This window comes from Sardina pilchardus, chromosome 3, assembly GCF_963854185.1.
Source record: "Sardina pilchardus chromosome 3, fSarPil1.1, whole genome shotgun sequence".
NCBI classification, from domain to species: domain Eukaryota; kingdom Metazoa; phylum Chordata; class Actinopteri; order Clupeiformes; family Clupeidae; genus Sardina; species Sardina pilchardus.
The window spans coordinates 19,630,850-19,642,882 of record NC_084996.1 but is presented as its reverse complement, the minus strand read 5'-3'; the positions used below and the strand labels follow the sequence as shown (position 1 = coordinate 19,642,882).

The following is a 12,033-nucleotide window of genomic DNA, read 5'->3' as shown; positions in this document are numbered from 1 at the left end:
TTATGTACCAGATGTGGACTATTAGTATCCGAAGCAAGCTTGGAGATGGATATAGCCAGATAGATGGTGAGTGGAAGGTGCTTACTAGGCTAGCTCTGGTTGAACTTGAACTTGAGGTGCAAAAGCATTGTGATGTCATTAGTTTTAACACACAAAGTTTCCGCCCATTGACTTACAATGGGGAAATTTGAGCTTGTTTATGGCAAATGTCTTAAAAAGTATAAAGCTGTCAAACACTACAATTACATACCGCAGGTGTCATTTGAGAGATCTACTGTACGATGGTTGAACGAAGTTTGTACTGTACGTTAAATGGTTAGACCTGAATTAAACGCAATAAAACTGGTCTGAAGAATATTTAATAAAAAGTCCAGTGATAACAGTACAGTACTGTAATGATCATAAGCAGCTGTGTAAGGTACATATAGATCTCACCTTTGCTGTCACACACTAATTTAAGATGAGGATATGCTTTTTATTTATAAGATGAGGATCATTTCTGACATTATTTTTGAAAAACAAAAAAGAAACAAACAGCATCAGACAGATGGGGCACAATCATGGCAAATCAGTGAAGCAAAATCACAGATCTTCATCCACACATGTATACTGTGTTACGATGCAAATTCAACTTCTTCTTCCAGCTGAGATGGTCCCCGCTCTGTCTTCACTGGATCTGCTAATTTTGCTTCTTCAAATGAAGTCATAGGCCCTGGCACAAACAACAATAAGGTTATTACCATAGTCTTTCTATGGGCATATTAATTACCTGGTCCAGCCAGGAGTATGATTTAAAGGATCAATCATAGTAGAATGGGTGCTCACAGTACTCGTCATTGATCGCGTATATATGCTGTCTCTTTTTCTTCCACAGCAACACTGAGCACAGGACTATCGCAAGGAGCAACAGCCCAAGTGTTGGCCCATAGAACACAGAAGGATGCACATGATGGAATAATGCTATATGGAAGAAATTAACATTGTCATAACTTTAACAAAAAAGAAACGATAATATCATGATAATATTTGTGTGTTATCACACATACAGAGAGATACTCCACCTCTTATGTTCACATGAAGCACATCTGTTCTTCCCGAGGTGAACACACGTGCAGACAGAGTGACCTCATAGAAGCAGCTGTAGTTTCCTGCATGGAAAAAGTCTGCTTCAGGAAAGTCGAAAGAGGCAGAGTGATTGACCGCCTGCTCAGTCCAGATCTCCGCTGACCCATCAGAGGTGAGGTGGAAAGAGCCTCCTTGGTACTGTGGCTTGGTGGAGCAGACGATGGAGAAGCTTTTGCCCCAGGGGACCTCTGGGCCGTTGGGCCCCAAGACCAGCTCTCCCTTTGGGGCACTCACAGAGATGATGGGCTGTGACAGGGACACTGGAGGGTATATAAAATCCATGAGCGACATACCTTATATTGCATATAGTACAGTGTAAGTACTGGTTTTCCCTTTTGCAGTAGGGTGTCTATGCAGTATATTAAAATATTAATAAAGAGCAAACCATTATTTTCGATACACTCTAATTTATTCAGTGTACAAAATAGTCACGCCAGTCTTGGAGCATCCTGACTTCATACTATTGTATCAAATGTTCCTAGAACCTTTGCATAGTACTTTATACACTGCAAAAAATTAAATCTAACCAAGAGTTATTAAAATGTATTTAATAAATGTTTTTAGTATGAAAAGACATACCTAGTGCTCTCTCGAAAGATCATTTTGACTTCATTTAAGATGACTTTGACTTATTTTAAGGAGTCTTATCAAGACAAATTACTCAACGCACTGGCACATTTGTTTGTTTTCAGTCTTAAAATGTCTTAAAATAATTCAAACTTTTCTTAAATTAAGTCAAATGATTTCACAAGAAAGCACTAGGTAAGTCTCTTTATACTGGAAACAATACCATCTATATTTTTTTTTATCTTGATATAAGATTAATAACCCTTGGTTAGATTTGATTAGATGAGCAGTTTTTTGCAGTGATAATACAGATGAAATAGATTTTTCTCAGTTTCTCACCAAGGACAGAGAAGCTGACAGGATCACTGCCAGAGGATGTGCTATTGTGACCAGACACTTGTGTTTGATACTGGCAGTAGTAGGATCCTCCATGGGCAAAGTCCACCTGACAGATGGTGAAAACTGCAGAGGTTCCTGAGGCTGCCTTTGTCTCTCTATAGGACCCAGAGAGCTGCTGTAGGGTGAATGTCCCACCCAGGTACTGAGTGGAGATGGAGCAGCTCATCTGGACTTGCTGACCCCAAGATGAATTTCTTTCCGTTTGAAGGATGAGAAGTGGTTTTGGCAGTATATCTGGAAGCAAAAACAGTTGAAAACATTAGTTATCCAACATAAGAGAGTCAAGCTCATCTCTAATCATCCCAAAAGCTCTACGCCCTGTGAATCTTTGCAGTCTCCTGAGATATGTTATGGCCAACTGAGCACAATCTCATGATTTCTTAGTTCTACAATCCTGACATGCCCATTACACTTATGTGGACAGCACGCGTCATTGTTAGTCACATCACATTTAGTGCAATGTGAATTCCTAATGGAGCACATTTCCAACAAAGTTTAATGTTCAAGACAGGACATGTTAGTGCAGAAATCAATACTACTCACATAGAACCAATCAGTACTACTCACACAGAACCAAGGAAATGTTCTACTCGCATAGAACCGAGGACATGTTATTGCAGCAATCAGTACTACTCACATAGAACCAAGGACATGTTCTACTTGCATAGAACCGAGGACATGTTAGTGCAGCAATCAGTACTGCTCTCATAAAACCAATCAGAACTACTCGCATAGAACCGATGACATGTTCGCGCAGCAATAAGTACTACTCAAATAGGGTGTAGGGTCAAGTGCCAGTTCTAGAAGGTGGTTAGTCATGTGGTTTAGAGCTAGAAAAGTACTATCGAGACAAAAATAAAATAAAACAGAAGAAATTAAACGGACATACCAACATTACTGGGTATGGTGTAATGGTGTGTGTGTATGTCTTGCCACCCAACATGACAATTTGACTGCTGGGAATTCAATCTAAGGGCGCACTCACACTAGGTACGTTTCACCCGTACCGTACTGGAGTACGGTTGCCTCGGGTCCCTGGTCTGCACTCACACGGCATATAATCAAACCGTACTAGGGTACGATTGAGTTGCTGTGTTCTAGAATCTTCATGCAACGTGTGATTGTTAATTGGAACGTTATTGTTTATTTCATCATTAATGACGTCGTGCTTCCATGCGTACCGTACCAGAGTCCACCTCCTCTAAGCGTACTAGCGTACCGTACCCCGTTACGGAACGAAGCGATCACACTGGTCAAACGAACCGGACTTTAGGGGCCAAGTGTACTCGGGTACGGTACGAATTGCCTAGTGTGAGTACGCCCTAAGGTAATCGGGAAATTTTCCATTTTTAAAATTTTCCAAGGTCACCATTTTAAAAATCCAAGATGGCAGCCGTATTGACCCTGGGAAATTTGGATTCAAAGATTTTCTGATTCTTCATTCTGCAAGGTTTCCAAAAATATCACTTGTGAACAAAATTCACGTCTTTTATATCAATCCGCAACAAGTGTTGCATGAAAGCTGTTCTAAATTCAGTGTAAACCACGGCCTCTCGGGGCTTATTGCTTAAGTAAGAAGGGTTCTATACCCTACTACGACTGCAAGTGGGGTGAGTGATGTCTGTCAATCAACCCTATGGGATCCTCCCAAACTTTGTTTGAAAACATCATCATTTCACCAAGTCTGATGTCTGTCCAGAAAATCAGACTTTTGTGATGTCTGAACCTTTACACAACACAATGCCCCACGAAGCAGGTTGTTGCATTGAGTATTAGTCACCAAGCATCACTAGTCCACAAATAACGCATAATAACATCAGAACATACTGATTAGTGATTTTTTTTTTTTTTTTTTGCATGGAACATTATTCACTATTTGGCACTAGTCAACAAAGGTTGTAATGAGCTAAGGTCATGAGCTAGCGTCGGGGGCCAACTTCTAATTTTTTAAGTACAATATGGATGAAAGACGTTGAGCACTAGAAGACCAAGCAGCAGAACATCAACAGCCCTAATAGTATGAAATAAAATTGAGGTGTCAATGCACTCATCAGGTTAAGTGGATGATTAGGTGATGTACTAACCTGAGCACACCACACCAGCATCTTCACCATGGTTACAGTCATGTGTTCCAAAGCCATTATGGGAGCACTCTATAAGGGATCCTTCAGAACCAGAGCAGCGGACCTCATCCATCCAGATGTTCCCACTGCCAGTGCCAAAGTGTGCTTTTGAGGGGGCAGAGACAGCACCTCCACATCCTAGCTGTCTACACACCACCTGTGCAGCTCTCAAGCCCCAGCTATCATCACACACAGTGCCCCACTGGCTGTTGTAGTAGACCTCCACTCTACCTGAGCACGTTGTGTTCCCACCAACCAGCCTAACAGTAGAATTTCCTATAACAAGTACAGATTGTAGGGTGTAGAACGGAAGAGAATATAATCAGGCAGCTGATTTAACAGTATTACATCATATTGGGGGTATTCTAGACCTTAAAGGGTTATTATCATGCTCTATCAGTTATCAGTGATCTGCAGAGCTGTAGTGAAGGTGAGTTTTCTGACTCCGGCTAGATTGGCGTCATAATTGATGACCGACTTACCTTCTCTGAACATGTAGCCTCAATTGCAAAATAATGTTGGCTTATCTTTTACAACATTAAGAAGATCCGACCTTATCTGGCACAAGATTCCACACAGCTTCCTGTACAGGCCATGGTTATCTCCAAGCTGGACTATTGTAATTCACTGTTAGCTGGCCTACCTGCTTGTATCATTACAATTGATTCAGAATGCTGCAGTATGGTTCGTCTTCAATCAGCCAAAGAGGACACATGTAACTCCTCTCCTCGGAACTACGGTCTTCTGAGGAGTGTCTGTTGTGTCAACTACTGATAAATGCTAGGTCAAATTCAAGACTCTTTTCACCAGTGGTTCCATGTTGATGGAACACTTCTTATGGGTTATGGTTTATATGTGATGCACTAACCTGAGCACACCACACCAGCATCTTCACCATGGTTACAGTCATGTGTTCCAAATCCACTATGGGAACACTCTGTAAGGGATCCTTCAGAACCGGAGCAGCTGACCTGATCCATCCAGATGTTCCCACTGCCTCTGCCAAAATGGGCTAAATTGGGAGCAGAGGCAGCATTTCCACATCCCAGCTGTTTACACACCACCTGTGCATCTCTCATGTCCCAGCTATCATCACACACAGTTCCCCACTGGCTGTTGTAGTAGACCTCCACTCTTCCTGAACAATTAGTCTTCCCACCAACCAGCCTAACAGCATCTCCTGTAACAAGTACAGATTGTGGGGTGTAGAATGGGAGAGAGAATATAGTCAGCAAACTCATATGACTTTATTACATCACATTGGAGGTATTCTAGTACTCAAAGGGTTACTATCATGGTTACCAGTTAGCATTTCGCTAGCTGAGCTGCGCTTTAAAACTGTACTCTTCAAAACGGAAGTTTTGGAGTTCATCATGCAGCTGAGCACTAACGGCTGATTCACACCGCATGAGTGGCGACTGTGTGTCAGCTGCATTACCTGTCCGTTTTCTTGTCGGTGCCCAGGTCAAAAAGAAGTATACTTAAATATACTAAAAACGTGTTTGGAATTCAAAGTAGTGTAATTGCAATACATTTGTATTTCCTTAGTACATACCTATACTGTACTTAAGTATGTAATTCTGAAGTACACTATCAGTATAGTGAAATTTAAATATATTTTATACTGCCTTTTAAAAATATGCTAAAATGTAAGCATACTTACAGTTACATTTTAGCATATTTGTATAAACATATTTATTCAACACTTACTTATCGTTGCATTTAATTTCATTTTTTCAAAAGTATACTTTTAAAAAATGCAATTAAGTTCAACTTTTAGTAAGTGGTGAATAAATGTGTTTAAAAAAATATGATGAAATGTTGCTGTAAGTGTGCTAAAATTTGAGCATATTTTTAAAGGCAGTATAAAATATACTTTTTCAGTATTTTTTTTATATTCTACAGTAGATTTTGCAAAATGTCTAAAACTTTTTTAATACAGTTAAGAGCACTTATATTCAACCTGGGATTTTAAAGGCAGACTTTTTAGGCATACTTTATTATTGTTGTGCATTTATTATTATTTAGTAACATTTGTTCAGCACTTATTGTACTGTAGGCTACTGTAGCTAACAGGTAAAGAACAGTCGTTATTTGTACAGATATTGTATTTCCATGTTAATTCAGTATCAGAATCTCAGGACTTGGCAGTAGCCTACTCACTCTCAAAAAAATGAAATCTCACTATTGCTCATCTTACTGAATAATTTTTCGTAGGATTTACACAATAAAATTATTAGGTTTCTAGGTGAAATGGAGTCAGTTGTGCGAAACGCATTCGATTAGGTGTTTGGAGGAAATGTGTCCGTCAATGGACGCCGTAGAAGCATTATTTCAAAACACACGAGGATCTCTGGCTGCCTCCTAACTCGTGGATTGTAAGGTATGTATTTGCTATTCACACAGTGTTCTTATTTTGAGTTTGGGGTAATTTTAGGGAGTTTAGCATAACAACAACTTAAATAATCATTCAGCAGATCTCATGTGTAAACTGTAAATATGTTAACTCGAGCAGGTAAAAAAATCATGGCGGCTAAAGGCTGGCTTACATTGCACGATTTTGGCCTGTTTCAACAGTCGGCGACTAAATTTCCAAAATCTTGGGAGTTGTACAAGAATCGCAGCGCGCTCCCGTCATCTAAATCGTTTAGTGTAAGGTGTCAATCTTAGCGGTTTTAAGTCCGTCGGAGGCAGTCTTTTTCTAGTTTTGCCGTTACGACAATATCAAACATGTTTGATATTATCGGAAGTCTTTTCAGTCGTGGCTCATGCAAATAGTGACGTGAACATTAAAAACCAATAGTAACCTTGTGCGAACATGAAACAGGAGGGGGCAAAATCAAGGGGGCAGCGAACGTTCTGAGAGTGTAGACAGTATGGCGGCCGCCATGCTAACGAGAAGACCGTGGCTAGCTGGCCATTCCATTGAATCCTATGGGGCGTAAGCGCCACTTTGACATCAAATTACGTTAGAGCTGAAGCGTTTTAAGCCTTTATATGAACATTTTCTATTGTCGGGGTACATACTACATTGTGAAATTGACATAATAATCTCGTAACTGTCTTATCGGCTGAGTAATTAACGTTTTTCGAAAGTCAATGCTAAAGTGTTAAAGGCGCATGCGTCCAGCGAGAGTAAAGCGTCGCCATAGGTCAGACTACGTGCCTACGTCACATGTACGACACCTGAGCCTGCGCAGGAGACCTATGACGAAATAAGAAGACCTAAAAAAACCGTTGAAATTTGCTTCCTCGGTCTCTGCTGCCGTCTACGTGATAGCTCTGTCCATATCTTTTACTGTCTATGGGCAAAATAGGCGACAGCTGTAGCCTATATGATTATTTGTTATCTCATTTCTTATAATTTATTAGTCGGCTGTTCTACGTGACAGAACAACTCTATATCTGTTAGTGATGTCACACATCAAACAATGCTGCAGAAACGCGAAAAAATGACTTTGATATGAGTAGGCTATCATGTGAGTTCCTGTTAATGATGACGTACGTGTAGCCTAGTGCACGATGGAAATAATTTGAAGGAATCTAGCAGCAGTCTTGTAAATAGTGACCCACAGTCTTTGCAAAATCCTAATCTGAGACTGGCCTGTGACTAGACTGTGACTAGAAACTCAATGAATTGTCTTTAGATGTGAGAGGGTCTGAGACAGTAGTCTTTCAAAAATCTTTTCCAAATCTTTGCAAAGTCTGTCAATGTAAGGTAGGCTTTAGTTATCATCTCAGGCTAACGTTAGAATTGTATCATGTTTCCCAGGTCAGTTTTACTCCCTGCCGAAGATAGGGATGGTTATGCCTTGATGGGATTGTTTCATAAAACATGAATGTTCATGGAAGTGACCAGGTCAGGATGACTCCACGTGTTTACTGTTTTATGCTAGCAGTTAATGGTCGGCTATCAAGGTAGCCACTAGCCCCGCACAAACCCAGCCTAGGTTTATGGCTTAGAATACTAATAGTTCGATTATTATCTGAAAAGTGTAATGTTTAAACGTAGGTACGGCCAGTCTGTTTGACCAAATTGTCCTTGTGTGTCATGAACAATTTGCATTGGTACAGACACAAGTTCGTCCAGAAACATTTGAATTATTTTAATGTTAGTGTAGCAAACTACACCATCTTGCCTAGTCTCTGTAACGTTACACAACCATTAGACTTCATTATTTTTGTATGAGGTGCTCAGCATTATTGTAGGCTATTGGCTCTCATTTGACTTATATATCAGTTAAAAGAGTAAAGCAAATTGCAGTTTGCCATTGAAAAGCTTTGTTGACAACCAAATATTTGGTAATTAAATAATTAGAAGTTTTTCATGATCATGGGAGAGGCTGCCTACTTTAAATGATTGAGTGATTAGTTAATCACAAACAGGCCGAAAACATCGTTTTCTTCATAGTTCTAAAATGATTCAGTAATCTAATACTATTATAGTTTTACATGGTGTAAATTTGTTGAGTTTGATATGCTTTCTTTCTCCACAGATGTGGCAGCGCAGAGTGCAGAAGCATTCTTACAGAAGCATCAGGTTAGCTCATGGTTACTTTGGTTGTAGACACTCATACCTATGTGCATATTCTCATTAAAACCATGGAATGCTCTTCATAGTCACTTAAGCAGATATCATGCCAATAAAACAGTCCAAAAACCTGTTAGTCTGACTACATTAAACTGTCGTTTGAGTCACAAAAATTTACATTGCATGTTTAAGGGCTGTTTGTGTTAGGAATGTTATTTGTATTCACAATTTGTTTGAATTTGAGAACACACTTAACTATTGTATTCAAGACATACCATGACACAGATCAATATTTTCTGTATGTTAATTGTTATTCTTTCTAGGTTGTTTTGTACATTCTTTCTGTCTCCTCTACCCTCGTATGATTCAAGATATATGCAGAATTTCACACGCGTTGTGCAACTGAAGTCCAAGTTTATGCCAGAACTTGACATCATCTGCTCCAGGCTGTCTGCTGAGTGCCATAGGAAGGGAGGAGAAACAGGACATAAGATTAAGGAGATCATGGCTGCCATGGATTGGGTTAGTGAGAAGTAGTTTTGTGCCTCCCACTTTGAAAACCAATATTAGGCCATGAGCTACAGGCCGTACCATGCACCTGCCAGCTAAAAATCAATGTGTTCCAAAAAATCCAATCCAAGTTAACGTTGGGGGGTTGCACAGAAAGGCATTGTAAACATTAAGATGCCTAATTTGTAAGTGTAAGTAAAGTAGTGTTCAGTTATATTTCCCTGTTTTGCAGAAGGCAGAGACTATTTGCACCCGGGTGTAAATAATGAACATTACTATTTACACCCGGGTGCAAATAATCAACATTACTATTTACACCCGGGTGTAAATAGTGTAATAATCAACATTACTATTTACACCCGGGTGTAAATAGTGTAATAATCAACATTGCTATTTACACCCGGGTGTAAATAGTGTAATAATCAACAATACTATTTACACCCGATGTCTAACATCCATGTTCTCTGTCAATAGGCCTGTGTATTTACCAGCTCTACAGTAGGCTAGGCCTAATAGTTTTGAACAGTTTTTAGCTGTTTTGCCATGTCTGGGTTACTTGGAAGTGATTATACAAATATTAGGGTAATGAGTGGTCATGTGGTAGCTTCATCAAAGACAAGCTACTTTAAAGAGTTGTTTTCTGAGTTGTCTTCCAGGCAGCGCTGCCACTGTTGACTTAAAAACACTTAATCCTGGCCCCGGCAGTGGCGCAACTGGCTGGGGCACCTGCACCGTACGACGGCGACCCGGGTTCGATTCCCGCCCCGTGGTCCTTTCCGGATCCCACCCCGACTCTCTCTCCCACTCACTTCCTGTCATTCTCTCTACTGTCCTATCCAATTAAAGGCATAAAAAAAAAAAAAAAAAAAAAGCCCAAAAAAAAAAAAAGCCCAAAAAAAAAAAAAAAAACACTTAATCCTACTCCTAACCTTAACCCTAACCTTAACCTAACCTTAACCCTAACCTTAACCTTAACCCACGCCTAAGCGCCTTCCAGGCAGCGTTGGGGGCTCAAAGTCAAAACACAACCTTTCTAACAACTACTGAAGCCTACTTCTACTTAACTCTACTCATAACTGAAATAAAACCAGTAAATCTTTGACAGGTTCAAAAAGCACAAACTCTTATTTGCCGCGAGGTAACGTCATCTAAGAAAAAAGAAGTCATGGTGCGTAGCAGCTACTTTGGCAGGCAAAAAAAAAAAAAAAATTCATCTGAAGTTCGAACCCAGCACCTCGAGCATGGTAACACAGTGACTTTACCGCTGTACTACGCCCCGTCGAAGAGGTAGGGGAGAATACTAATTATTGACTAACTTGTTGGGGTTGCTAGGTAACGGTAAACAAAACAAAAGGATCGTGTTTCTTGATTGTGCTTGCAAACGGACGGCTTTACCCGTTCACTGAATAAAGTTTGTGGAAATTTAGCACCACTTTCCCATCTCAAATATAGTTTTAATAATCCTAACTTGTTAGATTTAGGTAGGCCATCTCCTGCCAAGATGGTCCCGCTATGTTGGATAGCACGCATTTCCGGTTTGGGTGCAAATAAGAAAATGCCTCCATTCCACTATTTACACCCGGGTGCAAATAATCACTCCGTTTGCAGAATCCTATCATTGGCTCGTTGAGAGTTTGCCACCTGAAAGCACTTGTTGTGTACTTGAAGACCCCAATAAACTCATAAAGGAATACCTGGTAAGTGCAAATGAATATCCAAAAAACAGTGTAACTTCGGCGAAAATTGACCTCAGACTTCTTTTCTGCATGAAAACACATAAAATAAGCTGTGGAGATGGACAGTATTTTTCACTGATGAAGCACTACAGAGCTTGCATCGGTGTATACTATATTGCCAAAAGTATAGTGATGTCAATAGACATCCTATTCTTAATTCATAGGGTTTAATATGATGTTGGTCCACCCTTTGCAGCTATAGCAACTTCAAGTCTTCTGAGAAGGCTTTCTACAAGGTTTAGGAGTGTGTTTATAGGCATTTTTGACCATTCTTCCAGAAGCGCATTGGTGATGTTGCGCATTGGTGAGGTTACACATTGATGTTGGACGAGGAGACGGGCTCTCAGTCTCTGCTCTAATTCATCCCAAAGGTGTTTTATTGGGTTGAGGTCAGGACTGTGCAGGCCAGTCAACGCTAAACTGTCATCCATGTCTTTGCGGATCTTGCTTTGTGCACTGGTGCACAGTCATGTTGGAACAGAAAGGGGCCATCCCCAAAACTGTTCCTTCAAAGTTGGGAGCATGGAATTGTCCAAAATCTTTCTGTTCCAACATGACTGTGCATCAGTGTGCAAAACAAGGTCCATAAAGACATGGATGATAGAATTTAGTGTGGATGAACTTAACCGGCCTGCACAGAGTCCTGACCTCAACCATGACTTCAGTTATTAGCTGGTTTGATGCTCATTGAGCTCAATGCAAATCAAACCAGCTAATAGGCTAACTGAAAAAAAAACATCATACCAGCCTCTAGGTATGGTGAAGGGTATGTGATTTGGGGCTATTTTAATTCCAAAGGCTGAGGAGACTTTATCAGAATGCTTATTATCCTGGATCCATGAAATAAGTGGCTTTTAAAAATAGAAATCTTCCTGCCTCTATGGGAATTTAACATAGGGGTGCAAATACTTATGACTCCTGTATTTTAAGGAAGAACATTTATTTATTTACGATCCATTACATTCACAAAGACAATTGGTGTCCTTTTTTTTACTAAAGGCATTAAGATCAATTTAAAAAAATATTCTTTAGTCAACTTTAG

The 12,033-nt window shown here is 40.0% G+C and overlaps 1 protein-coding gene across 1 annotated transcript in view; it reads right to left on the bottom strand.

The window, feature by feature from the left end:
* Positions 1-343: 343 nt before the first annotated feature.
* LOC134076973 (deleted in malignant brain tumors 1 protein-like) overlaps positions 344-12,033 on the bottom strand; it is a 43,351-nt gene continuing 31,661 nt past the window's right edge. The window contains exons 25-30 of the mRNA XM_062532296.1: positions 5,083-5,394; positions 4,176-4,490; positions 2,032-2,325; positions 1,062-1,385; positions 826-960; positions 344-712 (exon numbers count right to left, since the gene is read on the bottom strand). Of these exons, the coding sequence (XP_062388280.1) occupies positions 615-712; positions 826-960; positions 1,062-1,385; positions 2,032-2,325; positions 4,176-4,490; positions 5,083-5,394 (1,478 nt within the window). The 3' untranslated portion in view covers positions 344-614. The remainder of the gene's footprint in view (positions 713-825; positions 961-1,061; positions 1,386-2,031; positions 2,326-4,175; positions 4,491-5,082; positions 5,395-12,033) is intronic.